At 40.7% G+C, this 23,167-nt stretch overlaps 1 protein-coding gene across 2 annotated transcripts in view; it reads left to right on the forward strand.

The window, feature by feature from the left end:
• The window catches only part of LOC114248477 (uncharacterized), a 40,561-nt gene that overhangs the window by 1,204 nt on the left and 16,190 nt on the right, over window positions 1–23,167 (forward strand). For both annotated transcript variants that reach the window (XM_089737923.1, XM_089737924.1), the window contains exons 2-7: window positions 16,786–16,892; window positions 18,031–18,099; window positions 19,075–19,148; window positions 19,863–19,989; window positions 21,320–21,389; window positions 22,808–22,895. In XM_089737923.1, coding sequence (XP_089594049.1) covers window positions 16,786–16,892; window positions 18,031–18,099; window positions 19,075–19,148; window positions 19,863–19,989; window positions 21,320–21,389; window positions 22,808–22,895 — 535 coding nt within the window. The remainder of the gene's footprint in view (window positions 1–16,785; window positions 16,893–18,030; window positions 18,100–19,074; window positions 19,149–19,862; window positions 19,990–21,319; window positions 21,390–22,807; window positions 22,896–23,167) is intronic.

A 23,167-nucleotide genomic window follows, 5' to 3' on the forward strand; every position in this document is an offset into this window, starting at 1 on the left:
TAGGGCTGAGTGCTATTATGTACATGACCACTTATGATTAACATGACATGATTCTAGAAGGCGCATTTTTTTTGTTGATAGTTTTTATTTATTGATGGTACTAGTCTAATATTATGAAATTCATCAATTTTATGGCTGCCAGTAAAGCCAGCTGAGTTCACGTCACTCAGTTAATGAATGTGTATGAAATTAAATCTTCCTAGAAAGCCCTACAAAACTTGAGTAAATGCAGATACAGAGCTTTATAAAAAAAACAAAAAAAAAAACTATACAGATACTAAAGTAGCTTATGGTAAATTTAGAGAGAACCTTCTAGCCATAATTAACAGTAATGTCTGGTATCACAACAATTCAAAACACATAATAATATACTATCTTGACTGTTAATGTTACTGAAATCTTCAATAAATATTTTTTTACCATATTCAATACGACCAATTAACTGAAGTTGCATTTGTATCAAGTACCTTTATCTGTAGAGACTATGGCATTTGAGAATCGGCTCTGACTGAAAGACAAAAGAAAAAATTATGCATCATTTAAAAAAATATACCTATAATCTAAGATAACAGAGAAAAAAATCAAGAACCAATGGCAATATCATCTACCAATACACATCATCTATCATCATATTTAACATTCCATTACTTTGTCTTAATAGGTCCAAGATAATTAGGACAAAAAATTTATGGCTTGCTAAGTTTTTTTTGTTTTTCTTTACTGAATAGTTGGTAGCATAAGGTGCTATTCCAACTAGGCATAGACCATTAAAGGAGCTCACAAGCTCAATCTAATTGGAATCTGGACCCTCTGAGAATGTCCAGTAAGTAACTCAATGGGTTGTATCTATGGGTTAGTTCGCTCGTCGAACTTTTTGTTGTACTAGGACAGGGATGGGTGCTTGAAGAGCCTAAAAGCGCCAAGAGCCGATTTGAGAGCTCCGAAGAGACATGTTTTGGGCGGCTTTGTATAGCCCCGGACATGTAATGATCTTTTCTTCTTCACATCTACTGGAGGGTTCTGATAGACATACAACATGCAATCTACAACAACTCTAAAGAGCCGAATTCATTGAGAATGCAAAATATTAGTATACTAATAAAATTATCTATACATCTATACATATAAATAAAATTGGAGTGTCTGTTTGTAATATTGAAATAACCGCTTTTTACTACATGCATATGAATGTATATATGGTACATACACCAAAATAATATTTTTTACATTTTTTGTCGGTCTGTCTGTCTGTCTGTTTGTTCCGGCTAATCTCTGGAACGCCTGGACCGATTTTGACGTGTCTTACACTGATAGATTGCGGATGATATAAGGAGTAACTTAGGCAACTTTTTTTTTAACTTGCTTTGCGCGGCGTCATCACCCGCGGTACGACAATAGCCGCGGGTAACATCCCGGGACTCTGCTAGTATATTATATATTATTAAAATTGTGAGTCCGCACGGGAAAGTACCACTACCCTACCTGTTTCTGCTGTGAAGCAGTAATGCGTTTCGGTTTGAAGGGTGGGGCAGCTGTTGAACTGTAAAAACAGATCTTAGATTTCACATCTCAAGGTAGGTGGCGGCATTTACGTTGTAGATGTCTTACGGTGTCTATAGGCTCCGGTGACCACTTAACATCTAGTGGGCGTGAGCTCGTCCATCCACCTAAGCAATAAAAAAAATCTAGCCAATATTTCATTTGTGTGGTTTGCAAGACAATATATCGACGCTTGAAAGGCAAACGTGACTAAGCGACAATGCGTGAACTTTACAGTAGACTAATTTAAAGTTGAAATACCTGAAAACAAAATTTATTTTAACGAATCCAGCTGTAGTAGAATCTAGCTAGTAGCTGTAGGATTGAAATGATTTTAATAGACCTAGAAATATATATTTTTTGTGCATTGGTTATTGCCTATCATTTATGTACAAAGCAGTTATTGTCGCTTAGTCACGTTTGCCTTTTAAGCGCCAATATGTAATGTATTGTAGACAGTCTTGATTCAAATTTTCTTTTTAAATTAAATATAAGATAATATGCACAAATATGATGAGATTTTATTGATTTTGCGTCCAATTGTAGCAGCATCTGGCAACTCTGGTCCATTTGTTGAAAAACATACGCCTAACAAACTATGTCATAGTTAAAATGCAATTATATGTAATAATGCAAAGTTTAAATTAAATCAAACAAATGAAACACAAAGATACATGTATGCATAGAACATAAGGAAACACTTTTGTACCAATGATATAACATTGTTTACATTTTAAACTTATCTATTCTACGCAAGTAGGAAGGAATATTAAGTTACAATATGAATATTGTGATGAGTGCTTTTGAAGTCATCATGTGGCCTAAAAGATAAGACATTTGATATACTCAAGTATCAAGAAATGTGGTTTTGAAATATCACAAGCTGGTATTTTCATATATCTATACTAAAATATAAATCTACAGTGGTTTTTATGGATGTTCTGTTGTAACTACTGAACCATGCATCCGATTGACTTGAAACTTGGTATCCATCCATGGCGCATTTACGTTGTAGATGTCTATGGGCTCCGGTACCACTTAAAACCATGTGGGCTGTGAGCTCGTCCACCCATCTAAACAGTAAAATAAAAAGTAAAAAATACATGTATTTAATGGATAGGCTAATATTTATATGAGTGTTGGACTCCCTAATAATAATGACTATAAATAATAATGTTAATCTTAAATGCCCAAAGAAACAGGCGAGTATGGCTAGTAATAATATAAATATACTAATAAAATGTTGATGGATGATTCAATGAATTAATAATTTTGTATTCGATACCAAATGATGGACAGGCATTTCCTCATGAATTGATTCTGCTGAATGCACCTGTTATCAGTGGAGATGAATCTTATAAGCACCATCCTAGCTGTTTCAGGATGTCAAAGCGATCACTTACCAGTCTAGTCATTCAGGATAAGCAGATGCACAGTCTCATCTGCCTCCATGCGTACCCTCAACAGAGGCATTTTTAATACCTTTGTGCACTTCCCATAGTCATTAATTTCAACTATAATTCTTATGTTGATTATTATGAGAGTAACTGGTGTATCTTTGTTGATTATATTCCTAGTACGATCATAATCTGTTCGTTGAGGCTAACATATTTGGTTATTATATTTAAAAGGCAGATAATGAAGTCGTCGTGGCCTAAAGTATAAGACGTCCGGTGCATTCGTATGTAGCGATTCACCGGTGTTCGAATCCCGTAGGCGGGTACCAATTTTTCTAAAGAAATACGGACTTAACAAAGTTCACGGTTGACTTCCACGGTGAAGGAATAACGTCGTGTAAAAAATCAAAACCGCAAAACTATAATTTGCGTAATTACTGGTGGTAGGACATCTTGTGAGTCCGCACGGGTAGGTACCACCTCCCCGCCTATTTCTGCCGTGAAGCAGTAATGCGTTTCGGCTTGAAGGGTGGGGTAGCCGTTGTAAATATACTGAGACCTTAGAACTTATATCTCAAGGTGGGTGGCGCATTTACGTTGTAAATGGGCTCAAATAACCACTTAACACCAGGTGAACTGTGAGCTCGTCCACCAATCTAAGCAATAAAAAAAAGATAATCTCAGTAACGCTCTTATTAATTTCAAGGCAATCGATACAAATAATACCAGATAAATCGTTCTAGTCACTGAGCCCCTACGGAGCAGAGCATAATTACCACTTGACCCAGTAGGCCCCTTATCCCGCTGAAGGTAATGTCGTATAAATTACATACCTTAATTTAGTTCACACATTGATGCAGATCGCGTATAAGAAACATATCCGCTAAACAATATAGATTTGCCCTTGGTATAATTTATATGTGATAAGTAGAGGCCCAATTAAGTATCAAATTCGTCGGTGACAGCGGTGGTAGCCGCTTAACGCTAGGTGGGTTGTGAACTAGTCCGCCTAGATAATGATTCTTGAGCGCCACGAATTGTTCTTCAGATTTGAAGAGCTTACTCTCAAAGGTATGCGGCCATTCCCGTTCCTGCGGACAGAATGGAAAGCAGTCGACGTCGCCCAAAACACGTCATTTCGGATCTTCCCGATCCACTAACAGTGCTTTTAGGTACCTCAAGCACCGGTCATCGTCCTCGTCGAACCCGTCGCTTGCGACGAAGGGCTGCACAAGTAAATTAACCCACAAACACAGCCCACTGAGTTTCTCACCGGATCTTCTCAGTGGATCGCGTTTCCGATCCGGTGGTTCAGCGAAGCTCGGCTCTTGCTAGGGTTCGTGCTAGCAACGTCGTCAAGTTTGAGCCCCGTGAGCTCACCTACTAGTTAAGGTTATGCTGAAATAGCCTCAAGGCTCTCAACTTGGTAGGAAAAAAAAAAGAAAGGTATGCGGCTCCTGGAATTCCTCTTGTCTATGACCGACTGATCACTTACCGTCACTAGCACCGTATGCTAGTGTAACTTTGAAGGCTGTAGAAATATAATATTTACAACAAGATCTACAAGAGGTGGTAGGACCTCTTGTGAGTCCGCACGAGTAGGTACCACCACCCCGTCACGTTCTGCTGTGAAGTAGTAATGCGTTTCGGTTTGAAGGGTGGGGCAGCCGTTGTAAGACCTTACAACTTATATCTCAAGGTGGGTGGCGGCATTTACGTTGTAGATGTCCATGGGCTCCAGTAACCACTTAACAACGGGTGGGCTGTGAGCTCGTCCACCCATCTAAGCAATAAGTCGGCAATTTCTAGTTCCTCTGTCTGCCACGCGTATCTTTGTCACGTGGCGCTCTACACATCCGACGTCCGGACTCTTATTTTAGGGCGAGTTCATCGACCCCCCCTAAGTTTGAGACGGGCCACACATACCTGCGGGGTAACCGCATCGTATCGTTCTCGTCGTGCGTGTTATCTGGCCCTTTATCTATAGGTATATATATATTTATATATTAATACGTGAAGCAAAAACTTCGTACCTATCCCTTTTTATGAAAATTGCGCGGACGGAGGAGTATGAAATTTTCCACACTTATAGAGATTATAGAGATATAGAGATAGATTATAGAGAGAGAGATTATAGAGAAGAAGTGCACAATGCTATTTTTTTTTTTTTTTTAAGTAATGCATTAAAGATACATTAAATCAATAAAGAAAACATAACACTCCCTACCGTGTATTTGACGCACACACACACACGCATGCATGCATGCTATTTATTTATTGTCAAACTTTTGTTCGTGACGTCTGTGGTCAAATTGAGATTAAATTAAAATATTGTTTGTCTTTATTAATTTGCCGAAATTTGTGATTATAGAAAATAGTCTTTGAAAATACAATCATAATAGTGTACAAACTTACAATTTCAATTAATTATAGTCGAATTTCGACTACTGCGGGATCACTATATAGTTTGTGTTAACTTGCGAACCGAATATAGGTTTTTTTTGTTCGAATCACCCCACTCGGGTTCCGGATGGGTGCATTTTTTGTTAGAGCACACCTGGGTACAGCGTTACAGCCGAAGCGTCTAAGGCCAGACGCTTGCGTGCTTTTTTGACCAAACTACAAAGAAATGACTTTGGGCTTATAATTTTTAGGCCGGTTTTGTAAGTTTGATTTACTGGTGGTAGGACCTCTTCTGAGTCCGCACGGCTAAGTACCCTGCCTATTTCGGCCGTGAAGCAGCAATGCGTTTCGGTTTGAAGGGCGGGGTAGCCGTTGTAACTATACTTGAGGCCTTATCAAGGTGCTTTGCGCATCTACATTGTAGATGTCTATGGGCTGCGGTAACCACTTAACACCAGGTGGTTTGTGAGCTCGTCCACTCATCTAAGCAATAAAAAAAAGCGAACCGTTGTGGCTTGTGTAACTCGTTGGAAACCACAAAGCCTCCAGTTCACTAGAATCTGTGTCAGTGTTCCAAGGTCCCTCAGCTGCCTACCCGAGCTCTCCTAACCATTGTCTCTTGGCTTGGTAACAAAACATTTACGCAATCTTATAACGGGCGTTGAACGATCGCCCGTAGGCTGCGTAATGTCATTTGAGGTACATTGAGGATTACCTCAATTTTTTTTTATTGCTTAGATGCTTGGACGAGCTCACAGCCCACCTGGTGTTAAGTGGTTACTGGAGCCCATGGACATCTGAAACGTAAATGCGCCACCCATCTTGAGATATAAGTTCTAAGATCTCAGTATAGTTACGACGGCTGCCCCACCCTTCGAACCGAAACGCATTACTGCTTCACGGCAGAAATAGGCAGGGCGGTGGTACCCACCCGCGCGGACTCACTCACAAGAGGTCCTACCACCAGTAATCACCAGTAAAACCAGTAATTATCTTAATAGTAAGTTATAGAGGCGCCTTGATATGCTTTTTGCGTTTTTGCCTGTTTGAGAGGCTTAACGACAAAAGGAAGCCTTGAAAGGTGGAATTGCTCGGTAGACCGGCGGTCCAAATGTTGTTGTTCGGAATTTGTATACAATAAATAGGTTGGGCAAAAAGTCTTTTCACATTATAGTATGTATGAGCTTGTAATAAAATCTCTTTGGCTATACTATTTGTATCTTTACTGGTGGTAGGACCTCTTGTGAGTCCGCGCGGGTGGGTACCACCACCCTGCCTATTTCTGCCGTGAAGCAGTAATGCGTCTCGGTTTGAAGGGTGGGGCAGCCGTTGTAACTATGCTTGAGACCTTAGAACTTGTATCTCAAGGTGGGTGGCGCATTTATGTTGTAGATGTCTATGGGCTCCAGTAACCACTTAACACCAGGTGGGCTGTGATCTCGTCCACCCATCTAAGCAATAAAAAAAAAAAAAAAAAAAAATTGTATCTGGCTGGTTTTGGTATCATTAAAAGTTTAAATTTTAAAGAAGATAATTCCAAATTCAAATTAGGAAAATGTGTGATTTTTTATTATTTTTCGTATTATTATAGATTACAGTTTCCTTCTCTTTTTGTGGGTTTTTCCATTGTCCCTGGTTGAATTTTGTAACTGATTGTTTAACTGCAATGCTCACAATAATCGCTAGCGGGGCTAGTAGTAAAGTAGCGTTGCGAAATTGAAACAAAGGTCCGCCGGCTGAGCGGAACAGTGCCACGGTTTGTGTGCCGCGATGCAGCGAGGTCGGTTTCGTGCACGGACCACGGCAGACGTAATTTTTTTAGCCAATTTCTATGCAGCTACCTACTAATATTTTTTTTTTATTGCTTAGGTGGGTGGACGAGCTCACAGCCTACCTGGTGTTAAGTGGTTACTGGAGCCCATAGACATCTTCAACGTGAATGCGCCACCCACCTTGAGATATAAGTTCTAAGGTCTCAAGTATAGTTACAACGGCTGCCCCGCCTTTCAAACCGAAACGCATTACTGCTTCACGGCAGAAATAGGCAGGGTGGTGGTACCTATCCGCGCGGACTCACAAACAGTCCTACCACCAGTAAGAAATCTGGTAAAGATATAAGTTAATTTATTTTTGGGTTATAAATGGAACGCCCTAGTCTGTAAGATTTTAAGAGCTATTGTTATATTACAATCCAGTGCATGGATGGACCGGATCGGAAACGCGACCCACTGAGAAGATCTGGCGAGAAACTCAGTGGGCTGTATCTATGGGTTAATTTACTCGTCGAGCCCTTCGTCACAAGCGGGGTCGACGAGAACGATGACTGGTGCTTGAAGTACCTAAAAGCGCCGTTAGTGGATAGGGGGGATCCGTAATGACGTGTTTAGGGCGACGTCGACTGTTTACCATTCGGTCTATAAGATCGGGTATGTGCATAGGTAACGACTATCCCATCCTTCGAAATGGGTGGAGGTTTAAACTCTGATTTGAAATCACTCATCGAAGTTTAAGTTCATTGAAATAACGCCTTTCGTGCCCTAGAATTTGAGCTCAAAATCGCAAAACCGCGAGTGATTTGTTTAAAATACATAGTTTCAAAAAAGGAAAAGCGCCGTTTATTGTTAGTTGTTTTCAAGAAAATCGTTCTATTTACGAAAACTCGTGTTGTACTATTGACACGTGTTGGATCGCACGTGGTCGTCGGAGCTCTGCGCTAACTGCTAAGGCCGACTACACACTGTAGATTTGTGTTGCGATTTTTATTTGCGACTTTTTTGTTGCTACGAATTTTACCCAAAAAATCATTGTGAAATTTAAGTCGTCGTGGCCTTAGCGATAAGACGTCCGGTGCATTCGTGTTGAGCGATGCACCGGTGTTCGAATCTCAGGCGGGTCACCAATTTCTGAAATGAAATACGTATTCGACAAATGTTCACGATTGACTTCCACGGTGAAAGAATAACATCGTGTAATAAAAATCAAACCCGCAAAATTATAATTTGCGTAATTACTGGTGGTAGGACCTCTTGTGAGTCCGCGCGGATAGGTACCACCACCCTGCCTATTTCTGCCGTGAAGCAGTAATGCGTTTAGGTTTGAAGGGTGGGGCAGCCGTTGTAACTATACTGAGACCCTTAGAACTTATATTTCAAGGTGGGTGGCGCATTTACGTTGTAGATGTCTATGGGCTCCAGTAACCACTTAACACCAGGTGGGCTGTGAGCTCGTCCACCCATCTAAGCAATAAAAAAAATTGTAGGAAGAATGGTATTGCTTCTGTAGACAGACTTGCATATGACTTACTTGATTGTGTTTGGGCTTATGGACATCAGCGACGCCAAGGGCACAGCTAAACAGCTGCGTACCGCGGATTATTCTACTCAAACCTTCAAAGAAGAAAATATATTTTACATTGCAATTGGTGGGCTTTTAAAGGCTAAATTAAGGAAGACAAAACGATTGTGCAGTATTTTTAACTCCCGACATTAAAATGGCGATTTTTACACGGACTTACGAAGGTCAAAATAACAATACGACTTGGCATATTTTGTGGTAAAATTGCGACTTTTTAAACTACAGATTTTTTTTTCAATACAGTCCGATAGTGTACGCTAGCCTATAGTAAACATGCTATGATAAAATAAATAATGAAAAAAAACAAAAGAATTCAGTATTGGGAAAAAAGAAAAAATTAAATTTCGAACGATACAAACCCGACCAGTTTTGCGTTATTCTCTTCAATTCATAAACGTCTTATGTACAAAACTATTTTGGTTTTCACCATTATTATAAGGTTGTTAAAGTCGTTTTTTGTATGACACTTGACGCCTTTGTATTCGTCTTCAAGAATAATGTTTTTAAAGTAATTTGAACTCACGAACGTAAGGTCTTGGATGCATTTTTATGTGAGGATTATTTTATTTGAGTAAACATTTTTTTTGGTTCTCTTCGGCCATCGGGACAGGCAAAGGGAACATAGTTGATGCAGCCCAGTTTTTATTTATTTCGTACGTACCTATTTTCATTGAGTTCAAAAATTGAATTTGATATCTGAACATTTGCATAACGTAATGACGTAACTACAAAACGGTCATGATTTGACTTTAATGGCAATAGAAATAAAGTTCACATTAATTTCCCTAATAGCTTCGCAATGAAGTTAACTTGTCTTTTTGTTCAGAAATAGAATGTCTTATGTATAGTAATTGGATTTTAGTTTTTAAGGGAAACGTAATAAGGTTTGAATTGTTATAAAATCCAATTACGATTTGACCTATACCAGGAAATCTTACATTAAATTATACCAACAATTATACCAAGTTTTACTTAACCATACAAGGCACACGCCATTAACTATACTATAGGAACAAACACAAATATTAACTCTTATTCTGGGCTATAATGATTAATGACAATTCAGTTCTGATGGACTTTATGTCTTACTACAGAAGGTTTATATTCCTCTGAATTAGGGTTTTCTTGAAAATGTTATTAGCGCGATACCATTTAATTTTGTAGCCAGATATCTTCATTCCATAATCGCTAGAATGACAATTCCATATCGGATCTATAGAGTTAGTTATATGAACAAAATTTTATAAATACAAATTTCGTGGGGATTATCAACCTTATTGCATTTATATAAGGTTCTTATTGTAAACTATGCGGTTGTAAACTATGAGGTTATACGTCACGTTCCTTGGTAGTATAGCGATGGACTGAATTGTGGGACTGGTGGAGCCTGAACGGGAAAGCGCCGTCGTTCTGCCGATTTCTGCCGCGTTTGAAGAGCGGCACTTTTTTTTTCCTACGTATTCTAGTGACCTCGAGGGGTCTAGATTCACCAAGCGAGTCACGGGACTCGGTAGCCCTAGCAAGACCAGTGCTTCGCTGAATCTACCTTTTTTTTTTTTTTTTTTTTTTTTTTCCTACCTAAGCTGAGAGCCTTGAGAGGCTATGTCAGCGTAACCCTAACTTTAGTAGGTGAGCTCACGGGGCTCAAACCTGACGATGTTGCTAACACGAACCCTAGCAAGAGTCGTGCTTCGCAGAATCTACCACCGGATCGGAAACGCGACCCACTGAGAAGATCCGGCGAGAAACTCAGTGGGCTGTGTCTGAGAGTTAATTTACTCGTCGAGCCCTTCGTCGCAAGCGACGGGTTCGACGAGAACGGTGACCGGTGCTTGAATTACCTAAAAGCACCGTTAGTGGATCGGGCGGATCCGAGATGACGTGTTTTGGGCGACGTCGACTGCTTTCCATTCTGTCCGCAGGATCGGGAATGTAGTTACCGGCGGCCACGATGAGAGGGTTCTCGTGTCGTGCCGCTTTATCGAAGTGGCGCATGGAGGCCGACTGCAGATACTTACTGATGGACTCTAAGTCCAGGTCGTCATGGAGGTCGACGTTCCTGACGAACCACGGGGCTCCGACGGCTATCCTGCAAAAACGGGATTGAATAATTTGGAATGACTTTAAGTGAGTGCGGGCCGCGTGAGCGAACACTACACTTGCATAGGTCATGACGGGGCGTATGCAAGTTTTGTAGAGTGTCACCTTATTTCTAAGGGACATTTTACTTCGCCTACATATCATCGGGTAGAGACGTCCTAGAATGAAGGCGGCACGATCGCGTACCGTCTTGATGTGGGGGCGGAATGTCATCCTACTGTCGAGGGTGACGCCTAAGTACTTGACCTTCGGGGCCCACGGTATGGGCTGGTCGAACATTGTATCTACCACCGGATCGGAAACGCAACCCACTGAGAAGATCCGGCGAGAAACTCAGTGGGCTGAGGATTAAAGAAACGTTATATGAAACAATTGACCTCACACTTGGAGGTCTTCGTTGAAGCATCGACCCAAAACAAAAACCAATGTCATGTACGGTCATCTGAAGGTGGCTAATGACGGAGCAATGACGTGGTGCAAGGTCCAATCGTCAAGTTTTAGCGGTCAATGGCAACTATCAAATATATCACGTTACCTATTGTTCTTCTTATTGCTCAGATAGGTAGAAGGGCTCACAGCCCACCTGGTGTTAACTGGTTAACGGAGCCTACAGATATCTACAAGGTAAGTGCCGCCGCCCACCTTGAGATATGGGTTCTAAGGTCTCAGTATAGTTACAACGGCTGCCCCGCCCTTCAAACCGAAACGCATTGTTTCACGGCAGAAATAGGCAGGGTGGTGGTACCTACCCGCGCGGACACACAAGACGTCCTACCACCAGTAAATATTCCGTGCCTGAACTTACCAATGTCGTGGACGAGCCGTAGCTGAGGGTTAGAAGACCCGCAGTTTGCCCCGGCCACCGGTCTAGGCGACCAGGGATTGGAACAAATAGTTTAAAAAAACTAACAAAATACGCTTTTATAGAAAATGCAACTAAAAAATAGAAAATAAATTTTAATTAAAAATAGTGTAAGAAAAAATGATTTTATTGTAAAAAAGCGTGGTGTGGGGCTTTTCAGGATATTATCAAAATAACCCTCCTACTCATATCTGTTCATAAAATATTTATAACTACTGATACCATGCACGCCACGCTTTTTTAACAATAAAATCATTTTTTCTTACACTTTTTTTAATTCAAATTTATTAAAATTTGTTTTCTACTTTTTAGTTGGATTTTCTATAGAAGCGTGTTTTGTTAGTTTTTTTAAACTATTATTTATTTTTAATTTTTTAGTTAAATTGAAATTTTTTGAATATATTTTTAAATATTGAATTGTCATCGGTCCTTAGTAAGTATACCAATCGAGTTAATCCGACGTTTTGAAGGGGCTCAAAATCATGTTCAAAGATTCCGTTACATGCTAACATACATGCGTCTGAAGCTAATAAAAGCGTATTAAAAACGGCCCACGGTCTGGGTCTGGGCCACTCGGCATTACACCAGAAAACTCCCCATTCGCTAGTCGCGGAGTCGAAATGGTAGCCGAACCCGCGTCGGAAGATAACAATACCCATCATAAGTGATATGGGGCAGTCAAAGCGAACAAAGGACCGAGCGGCGCTGACGTCACGCCGTTGCGTCACTCTATCTGACCTCAAACGCATTCGTCCGTGTTCATCAGCGATGCGAACACTGCACACAGGGCCCTATAGTGGATCGGTGAGGGGTTGCAGTCTTTGAAAGGGCTGTCCATTGCTAATGATTCGTCGTGGCCTAAAGGATAAGACGTCCGGTGCATTCGTATGTAGCGATGTAACGGTGTTCGAATCCCGCAGGCGGGTACCAATTATTCTAATGAAATACGTACTCGACAAATGTCCACGATTGGCTTCCACGGTGAAGGAGTAACGTCGTGTAATAAAAATCAAACTCGTAAAATTATGATTTCCGTAGTTACTGGTGGTAGGGCCTCTTGTGAGTCCGCATGGGTAGGAACAACCGCCCTGCCTGTTTCTGCCGTGAAGCAGTAATGCGTTTCGGTTTGAAGGGTGGGGCAGCCGTTGTAACTATACTGAAATCTAAGAACTTATATCTCAAGGTGGGTGGCGACATTTACGTTGTAGATGGGCTACGGTAACCATCTATGTAATAAATAAAAAATCGGTTAAGGAGTGTTGGAATAGGATAAATGAGATTTCAGAGATTTAGATATGCTGAGATTTGAGAGAGAACAATTTCGTCTCCAGTCACTACTCCAGTTACTGTACTTCCACAAATAATTCAAAACCAAAATTAGCCAAATCGGTCCAGCCGTTCTCGAGTTTTAGCGAGACTAACGAACAGCAATTCATTTTTATCTATATAGATAGATGGTTATTCCTCCACCTTGCACGCGTCTTACCCGTCAGGCCGTTCGCATTTCTGTCGAATTCGCAAAGTCCGCTGAAAAGTAATCCGAGCCCGCCAGTAGGCGGTGTAACGAAGAAAGTCGGTGAAAGTTGCGTTACGCGTCGGGCTGGACTCGCGGCTCGCCGAAAATTGACCCGACAGCGCCGCCCGTAACCTGTTCCACTGATAGATAGAGATTGTATACCTTTGCGTTTATACGGCCCGGTTTTCGCTAAGTTTTCGGCCTGGAATCCCATCCCTACGTTTATTCGGGCCGATTTTTGCTAAGATTTCGGCCTGGAATCCCATCCCTACGTTTATTCTGGCCGGATTTCGCTAAGATTTCGGCCTGGAATAACACCCCCCCCCCCCCCCCCATTGTTAGCTGAGCGTCGTGAAAGTTTGCACCGGTTTACTGGAGTAGGGCCAAGGTGTTGCGACAGATAATCGCCTTCCCAGGTGAACGATAGCACCCAGTAGCAGGCAGCAGCTTGGTTCTGCCCCCGGTATTGCTGGGGTCCACGAGCGACAGTAACCCTCACCGTCGGGTGAAAAACACAATGTCATGAGAATGCCATCGATGTAGTCCAAGTTAATTAAACATGCAATATTAAGGGTAACTGAAAAATTCTCGGTTAGATCTTAAGATGATTTTAAGTACTCAAGAATCCTTGAAATCGCTCCAAACAACAACGTTCTAAGTAACGTTTATGCCGTGAAGCAGTAATGCGTTTCGGTTTCAAGGGCGGGACAGCCGTTGTACTATACTGAGACCTTAGAACTCGTATTTCAAGGTAGGTGACGGCACGGTGTCACTTAACACCAGGTGGGCTGTGACCTTGTCCACCCACCTAAGCAATAAAAAGAGCAAACACACGTATAAACCAATACAGTCAAATTAATAACCTCCTCTTTTGTTTATGGTTAGAAATGTGAGTAATTTTTAGGCGTCGGTGATGACTATCGTATTTTGAACACGGGCGGCGATAAGTCCAGAGTGCAGGGGATGTGGACACGCTTTATCGCCGTAACGTGCGCTAGGCGTTATCGCTCAGCGACTTACGACATCCGATTGAGGTCGTCAGCGCTAAAGTGGCCTTACCTTGAGGCGTATTTTGGCAATTCAAAGGCCTACAAGTTGCTTGGCCTTGCGATTTTTGTACGGGTCCACAATCTTGCTGGCTAAATTGGAACTACTACCCCTCAGGTGGGCACGGTATCCTGCTGCAAAACAGTGATGCGTTCCCGTTTAGGCTACATCGGTTTAACTATACAATTGAGGCTTAGACCTCATGTTGGATGGCGATATTCAGGTAGCTATTTCTTAGCACTAGGTGAGATCGTTCATTTAAGAAGTTAAAAAATCCTGTATAGTGGATTAATTATGTTCTAAGATTTCAAGTATAGTTACAACGGCTGCCCCACCCTTCAAACCCAAACGCATTACTGCTTCACGGCAGAAATAGGCGGGGTGGTGGTACCCACCCGCGCGGACTCACAAGAGGTCCTACCACCAGTAATTACGCTAATTATAATTTTGCGAGTTTGATTTTTATTACACGATGTTATTCCTTCACCGTGGAAGTCAACCGTGAACATTTGTTGAGAACGTATTTCATTAGAAAAATTTGTACACGCCTGCGGGATTCGAACACCGGTGCATCGCTTCAACACGAATGCACCGGACGTCTTATCCTTTAGGCCCCTACGACATCTAATGCAGCAGACGAACTCTGCTCATCTTGTTGAGTTTATTATTTTTCGTAGCGTAGATGGTTGGGTGGAGGAGGTTACTAGATCACCTAGTGTTATGGAATTATTGCAGCTTACTAAGTGACCGGGGAACTGATTTGCGGCAGAAGTAGGCAGAATGGTGGTATCCACTCGTGTAGAGTGGCAATAGGACTTCCTCTCAGTAAATATTAGTTGCCGATCGCCACACGCTGACATAATACTCGGTGGACGTTGCTGTCCATTCTCCGACGGATCCCTTAGTTGTCTGCACGTCATTCATAGAAACCGGGTGGTCCTATTCTAATCCAACTGTTATAACCTCTAGGCCACTCGCTTACGTTGAGGTAGTGAGTGGTTTGTTTCGATTTCTGCGCTGGGAATGATCCCCCTCACATCATCTATTAATATGAATGTGTCCGCGATTCTGTTCGCGCACAAAATAGTGTCATCTACATAGACACGACTGTGTATGATCTGTCTGTAAAATTGAAGTATCCTATTTAAATGCCGGTTTTATTAAAACGCAGTGCAGCAGAGAAGCAAGCGAAGTCTATAATGGTACAGCCACCTCGATTCCAGAGTCATATTATCAGCGTATTGCAGTCCACCGCTGGACTTGGCCTCTCCAATCGTACGCCCACTAAGCACTGATTCTGGAGTTGGTATTTGTAATAAGCGCTGTCAAAATCTATTTATTAATACGTGACGCAAAAACTTTGTACCCCTTTTTACGAAAATTGCGCGGACGGAGGAGCATTTCCACACTTATAGAGAATGAGTGCAGAATGTTAAACTTGTTTTTAGTTATTTATGTATAATATATGAAATCAATAAAAAAAACATTACACACACTACCATGTATTTGATACACACCCGCATATACATAAACTCTTTTGTTTATTGTTAAAGTCTGTAGTGAATTTGAGAATAGATTAATATTGTTGGTCTTTGACAGTCTTCATCAGGTTTGAGCCCCGTGAGCTCACCTACAAAAGTTAGGGTTACGCTGACATAGCCTCTCAAGGCTCTCAGCTTAGGTAGGAAAAAAAAAAAAAAGAAAAAAAGACAGTCTTTGACAATAGACCCTTAATAATGCTTAAACTTATAATTTAAATTATTTATGGTTGAATTTCGACCGTTGGCTGACCACTAGTTTTTAGATAATACTTAATAATAATAAAAATATATTTATTTCTCTCATAAAGGTATAGTACAAATACAAATGGAAATTAACCTTATAATTTATTTTGTAAGCCTTTGAAAGAGCTGAAGTCTGTACTAGGTTCAAAGACCTGTATTACTGATCTCCAGGCTCCCTCCTTCTTATGATAGATTAGGTTAGGTTAAGTCGTGAACAGATGCTGCGGACTAGTGTTGGGAGATCATTAGGTGTTATCATTTAAGGTCATTATAATACACAACCGCCTCACGGAGGAAATAGGTGTTTAGATGACATGTTAAGCACTTGTGTTGGTTCAATATACACTACCATTCTATACGAAATGCAATACACCGTGTATAATTTTTATTGCTTAGATGTAAAGTTTGGAAAAAGATATCATAACAAGACAACTTCAGATACTCGTATGGGGTAAACTTAATTGAAGTTCAATTAAAAACATCGAATTGTTGATACTAATAGCAAATAAACCGGACCTTTAATTGCAAAGGTAAATCTCGCTTAAACCCAATAACCTTTCACCGCTCTATATATATGGGCATCTTAATTAAAGATTTATCTTGGACCCAGTTCAGTGAAGAATATAAAAAAAAACTTCCTAGCATAAAAAGTGTCATTCAATGCGTTCTGATACCCCGCGTGCCTTCAACCCCGCCATTCAACTCACACTCAAAATAGTGTATTTCCTTGTGTGCGTGATGATCTTTATGCTCGACTAAAATCGTATATCGTTTTTGTTACAGCGATGGAAGCAGCGCCGGGAGCCCGAAGGAGGCGTGCGTGGCCCAGTCGCCGCCGCCCGCGAAACGGGACGTTCCCAGACACCATGACCAGCGCAGGATGAGCATAGGTGAGCGGTCTATGAATTTCACCTTACACTGAATTTTGGGAGTGAGAGAGAGAGAGGAGGGGAGTGTGAGATAGAAAGAGGGAGGAGCGAGAGAGAGGGGGAGTGTGAGATAGAGAGAGGGGGGAGTGAGAGAGAGAGGGGGGAGTGAGAGAGAGAGGGAGTGAGAGATAGAGAATATACTTTACTGCACACGAAAACATAATTAGCATTAAGAAAATGATCAACAAATTGTACAATAGGCGATCTTATCGCTAAAAGCGATCTCTTTCAGACCACTTTTTCATTTAGAGAAACTCAGAAAAGGTAAAGATACAGCAGGTATGTTGTTATGTACTATTAACAATAGTATATTTAAAGAAATGCAATCCATAAATATAAATTTTAATGTATTTGAAATTTCTTAGTAACCTTATAAAATGATTAAAAGTTACTGTAGTCAGGTCATTGAATTGTTTTTCACTTGAACACATTCTCCACTGACATCGTTATAGGCCCGGCCCAACCAGGCTAACATCGCCAGCAAAAAAGGTCTTCAGTCTACCAAGCAAGGCTCTTTTATACCAAATTTATAGAAGAAAGACAAATCAAAGGGCTCAGTTTATTATCGATTTTGTGCCTTCATTATGACATTCTTGGGAGAGCAGTGTGGTGGTTTCCCCTAGCCATCCATACCGCATTAGTACGCGGTACGCGAGGAATGGTGACGTCTTGTGTTGCGCACCACCACCCGAAATGAGGACCACAACTAGTGCCAAGAGTGTAAACGCCTAAGAAGAACTAGTATAGGTTATGCCAACGTTATCACTACATAGTATAAAACAAAGTCGCTTTCTCTGTCCCAATATCCCTATGTATGCTTAAATCTTTAAAACTACGCAACGGATTTTGATGCGGTTTTTTTAAATAGGTAGAGTGATTGAAGAGGAAGTTTTATATGTATAATAACATCCACTAAATAGTGGAGAAATCAATAATAAATTACAGTTTACGAAGCGAAGCGAGGACGGGTCGCTAGTGAATGATAAGATCTAATAATACATTTAAAATCGTCCGTGAACCGTCAACTAGCATTAGTCAAAATAAGAAACGAATCGATTCAAACGTTGCCTTTCTCCAAATTTCCAATTCGTAATTCCAGGAGCCGGGGCTGGTGGTTCTAGAAGACCGGAGAGAAGAACCTCGGGACCCTCGGAGCGAAGACGGACGGGTGAGTATGGTATTCGGCGGGTTTCTGGTATTCTGATTAGTTTTATTAAGAATTAAGTAGATGTAGATTAGTTTACCAAACTGCAATAGTTAATAAATCAGGATGAATAGGTGGACGTCATCCACGCCATCCAACTTGAGACTTGAGATGAAAATCACAATCACAAAATCAATAATAAAGCAGGGATAATAGCGAAAGTGAGATATAAGATATGGATGAAGATTCTAAGACATTCCACTTTTCACTGGTGGTAGGACCTCTTGTGAATTCGCACTGGTAGGTACCACCACCCCGCCTATTTCTGCCGTGAAGCAGTTAGGCGTTTCGGTTTGAAGGGTGGGGCAGCCGTTGTAACTATACTGAGACCTTAGAACTTATATCTCAAGAAGATATTTGGTGTTCGGTCTTTAGATTGTTCTTATCTGGTATGCGTGGATGAGTTTTTTAATCTTGAAGTGGTTGAGCTAAAACAAATTTTGTGATGGAATCTTTTGTGGATTAATAAGGAAAATAAAAAGAAAATAAGGTATTTCCAAATTATGATTTGGATTTGACGATTCCACCTAGTGGGATAGGCAGAGACAAAGAAGAAGAAGAAGAAGTTATTCCAAATCACGAGCTCCGCATCAGACAACGTCACAAAGTGTTGAGCGTTTGCCAGCGCTATATTTTATAAGCTAGAACGGCCTACCCACATCCATAATTAAAAGATTATACTAATCATCTGGCGAAAGGTTAAACACAGCAAGTCGAAGTAAAAGATTTAATAAAGATTTTCTTCTCATTTTGATGATCCTAATCAGGATCTCGAGCCAGAGTGGTAAAACTATTGCTGTCTCGGTCCTTCATACGTGAGCCAATCACGTTCACCGGTCGTCCTGAAGTTAATAAAACTGTTCTGTCCTGAAGTTAATAAACCTGTTACATAAACAGATAAGAAAAGTTTCGTTTATAGAAGATATCTTGCGGTTATAGATTTACGCGTCAGCCCCGGTGCCGGTACATCATCAGAACCTCCTCATATGCTGCACGCTCATCATAGTCACATGGTGAGTGCATATAGAAGTATACTGGCATCAGTATTTGCAATAAACCTTTAAGTTTAGCTATTGGTCGTATCTTGAGGGTAGATTAAAATTTGATCTGTTGGAATGCTTGAAATTTAATTCATATAGACCAGGGGTGGCCAATCATTAGATCGCGTTCGACCGGTCGATCGTGGCAAGACAAAGTATATATAAATACATAGAACAGACTGCGCATCGTAATCGCCATTTGCTGGACGCATCATCTTCATCTTGTTTCATTGGTTAATGACCATTACGTCACATTTTTATGCTGTCTTCTACACAATAGCTCTCTTTTATTATATAATTTCAGATTGATTTTAATGTTTTTAATAAAAGAAATATATGCTATATTACTTATTTGTATACTGAACTACATTATTTCATTAAATTTCAAGAAAGGTCATTGATAGATCGCAGAGTGTTTCGTCAGTAGACAGTAGATCTTGGTTCTAATCAAGTTGGCCACCCCTGATATAGACTGATATCAACACAGGATATAAAGGAAATCAAAGGGTTTCTTTTTAGTGTTGTCGAGTCTGATTATACCACGAAAAATGAAAAACATTGTGCATTAGTATTTTATGTGTTATCACGCAATGTACATTGAAGTTCAAGGTTGTCGACCTTGAGTGATACACCGCTGTCCTTTGAAAGACATTCAAGCTCTTAACGTTTAAGGTGTCTCGTTCTCAGGATACGAATCCCTTGGAAGGGTTGTCTGCCGCCGCCGAAGCAGCAGGGGCGGAGCCCGAGATCGGCGTGAAACCCCCTCGGTCCCCGTCACGGAAGCGACGTCGGGTCTGCTCCCATATATCGTCCGGTATGTATTTTATTGACGACTAGCTGACCCGGCAGACTTCGTAGTGCCTCAACCGATAAATAAAATACCCTAAAGTTTTGTATAATAAACTTAAAACAAACAAAAGGAATCCGTCCGACGGGGGACACATCAAAGAAAAAACAAAATTGTTATCTTTATTTAATTCCGAGCATTTTCATATTTATTTACCTTTTAAACCTACTGTGGACTTCCACAAATAATTCAAGACCAAAATTAGCCAAATCGGTCCAGCCGTTCTCGAGTTTTAGCGAGACTAACGAACAGCAATTCATTTTTATATATATAAATAGAAGATAGATAATAACTGGGAACGAATCACGCACAGTCGTCCGGTCTCAAAATGGTGTTCCCTGTGTTATGGATACCAGAGATTCAGAAACACGCTCATTGTACACGTTGAATATATATGGACCGTTTATTTTGAAAGTGGTGAAGTCCATTTTTGAGAAAAATGAACTATCACGTAATTCGTGCTTAATATAATGTAATTTTTTTATATATAACTAGTCCGTGTTTAATTTCTCAAAAAAATTCCATGTTTTGTACAACTTAAAATCGGTCGGTAAATGAAATTGCATAATGATCGATTATGAAAGTGGTGTAAGTCCAATTGACAGAGGTAGGTGGCATAGCCAGACCTCATATTATGATTTGCCTGTATTTTTAAATAAATATAGTAACCTTTAATTTACTCGTAACAAAAGAAAATGGACTTACACCACTTTCAAAATAAACGGTCCATATATCGACGCTTGAAAGGCAAACGTGACTAAGCGACAATGCGTGAACTTTACCATAGACTAATTTAAAGTTGAAATACCTGAAAACAAAATTTATTTTAACGTATCTAGCTGTAGTAGAATCTAGCTAGTAGCTGTAGCCTACTAGCTGTAGGATTGAAATGATTTTAATAGACCTAGAAATAAATTGTTTTTGCTCATTGAATATGGTTATTGCCTATAATTTATGTACAAAGCAGTTATTGTCGCTTAATCACTTTTGCCCTTCAAACGTCGATATGTATATTAAGGGATAAAGGGCTATTTTAAGGGGTTTAAGCGACCTCATTGCAACTTTGCAGGAGAGCTATTTAGATTTTGAAATTGGAAAAAAATATTGTAACAAAAAATCTTATTCAGCTATTTCAGTGAAGTAAATTTAATTGAAGTTCAATTTAAAACATTGAACGCAAGCAATTAAAATTTCAACTCGAACGACTAAGGGAAGTAAGGCATAACAGCTTGGGGTGATCATGGCTGTTGGTATGGTTTTTGGAATACCCTATTTATTTCCGGTTTTCGTATTCCAGGCGAGAGCAACGTCTCAGTGACCGCCCCTCCCGTCGAGAGACGAACCCCGCGACACCACTATCAACCCCCGTGAGTCTACTTCGTTTTAGATAATCGAAGTTACTTTTTTTTTAAGGGCTTTTATGACCTGGTAACCAAGACCTTTTGGGTCATGTCTTATTTTAATTTATATTTCTTGTTTATATGAAAAATGATAATATGGAGTGCAATGAAATGAAATGAGATGAGATGAGATGGGATGAAATGTAAATAATCTCAGTAAAATGGTGGTCATTTACTGATATTTTTTCAGTTGACTTTTTGGAGGATCTCGAGAAGTTACGTCCAACGGCTTTGTTTCATTTACTATATTTGTGCACTTTCATAGATACTAAACAGTTCATAAACCACCGTTATTAAACATTTAAACCTGAAGAAACACTAAATAGACAAAATGAAACAAATCACACAACTTCACTCCTCGCGTTCCGCCAAAAAGTCCTCCCAAGTTACTTACAGGTTATTTTGTTACTACCTACTGAGGAATGTATCACTCCTAGTGTGCTTAGTGCGAGTTTTTTAACGTTCTCCATAGCGTAAAAGTTAACTCGTATGCAGTTGGAACAGCGCCCCTAGCGGCAAACGTAGGCAAACGTTCCAGCTACGTACTAATTTGAGTTAACTTTTACGCTATCGAGAACGTTAAAAAATCGCACTACGCAAGCACACTGATGTTTACCATCGCTCTTGGATGTCAGCTTTACTTAACGTAGCGCTCAGGACTAGGTAGATGGGAGTTCATCCTGATGATGTTATGATCTCGAGGAACACTGAGGAGTAGCGCAGCGCTAGATAGAATGAGTGAGTGCTGCTGTTGTGACGGTTGATGTGACGGCAGGATCACGTCTGAGTGGTAGTAGACTTGATACTTTCAGTAGTGTGGTTCCGATAAGGTTCCGATTTGGTGAGGACATTGACCGAATGAGAAATTGAATCAAAACATTTAAGATAGATTTTAATATCAAAATTCACTTCTTTCGCTTCGCTCCAGGTGATCCCTTAGTTGTTTCTCTTCGAAACTGATTACTAACTACCTTCATTTCGCTTGTGCAACGCTCTTAGAGTGGACCTGACAATTCTACATGTTTCCAGAACGTCTCCGATGGTCCTATTCGTTTTCGCTATGTATGTATGGCGCTACATGTACCGCCATAACACTTCTCAAACGTCCCCGATATTAAAAGTTGTTATCTGATTCTGCTTTTCAATGACAGATGGCGTTATTCGTTCAATATCATCGACTTAAGACATGTATTGGGTGCCCAAGTCGTTTCAACAACGCCCCTTGTTCTTGATACAGTTGTGTCGGTCACAACGGGACCTCCAGTACCACCATTGTCATTTAAAACTCATCAATCACCATTGCCAAACTAGCACCAGTGAAATACTTACCTACCTGTACACCAAAGCGACAGACCCTTCCATTTATAAATCGTGTCTCCTTTCAGCCGTAGAGTACGTTACCCAGGAGGGGGGGTGCCCCCCCACCCGGCGCACCTCGCCCATTCCGCGCCCCTACTGCTGGACATCAACCAGGTAGGTGGACCAAATGATGGTTAGCGTTTCAGACGAGTCAAGGAAAACAGATTGTTTTTAAAATTAATCGTTCATGATGAGGTCTATGGACTAATCGCCTGGTGCTCACTGCTAGTGCGTTTTAATACGATTCTCGCTCAATTTACTGCACCACAACAAGTCTAACAAACATGCTCGTCGCAAGACGTGTGGTGGTAGGACCTCTTGTGAGTCAGCGCGGGTAAGTACCACCGCCGTTTCTGTCGTGAAGCAGTAATGCGCTTCGGTCTGAA

Source organism: Bombyx mandarina, chromosome 24 (genome assembly GCF_030267445.1).
Source record: "Bombyx mandarina strain Sakado chromosome 24, ASM3026744v2".
NCBI classification, from domain to species: domain Eukaryota; kingdom Metazoa; phylum Arthropoda; class Insecta; order Lepidoptera; family Bombycidae; genus Bombyx; species Bombyx mandarina.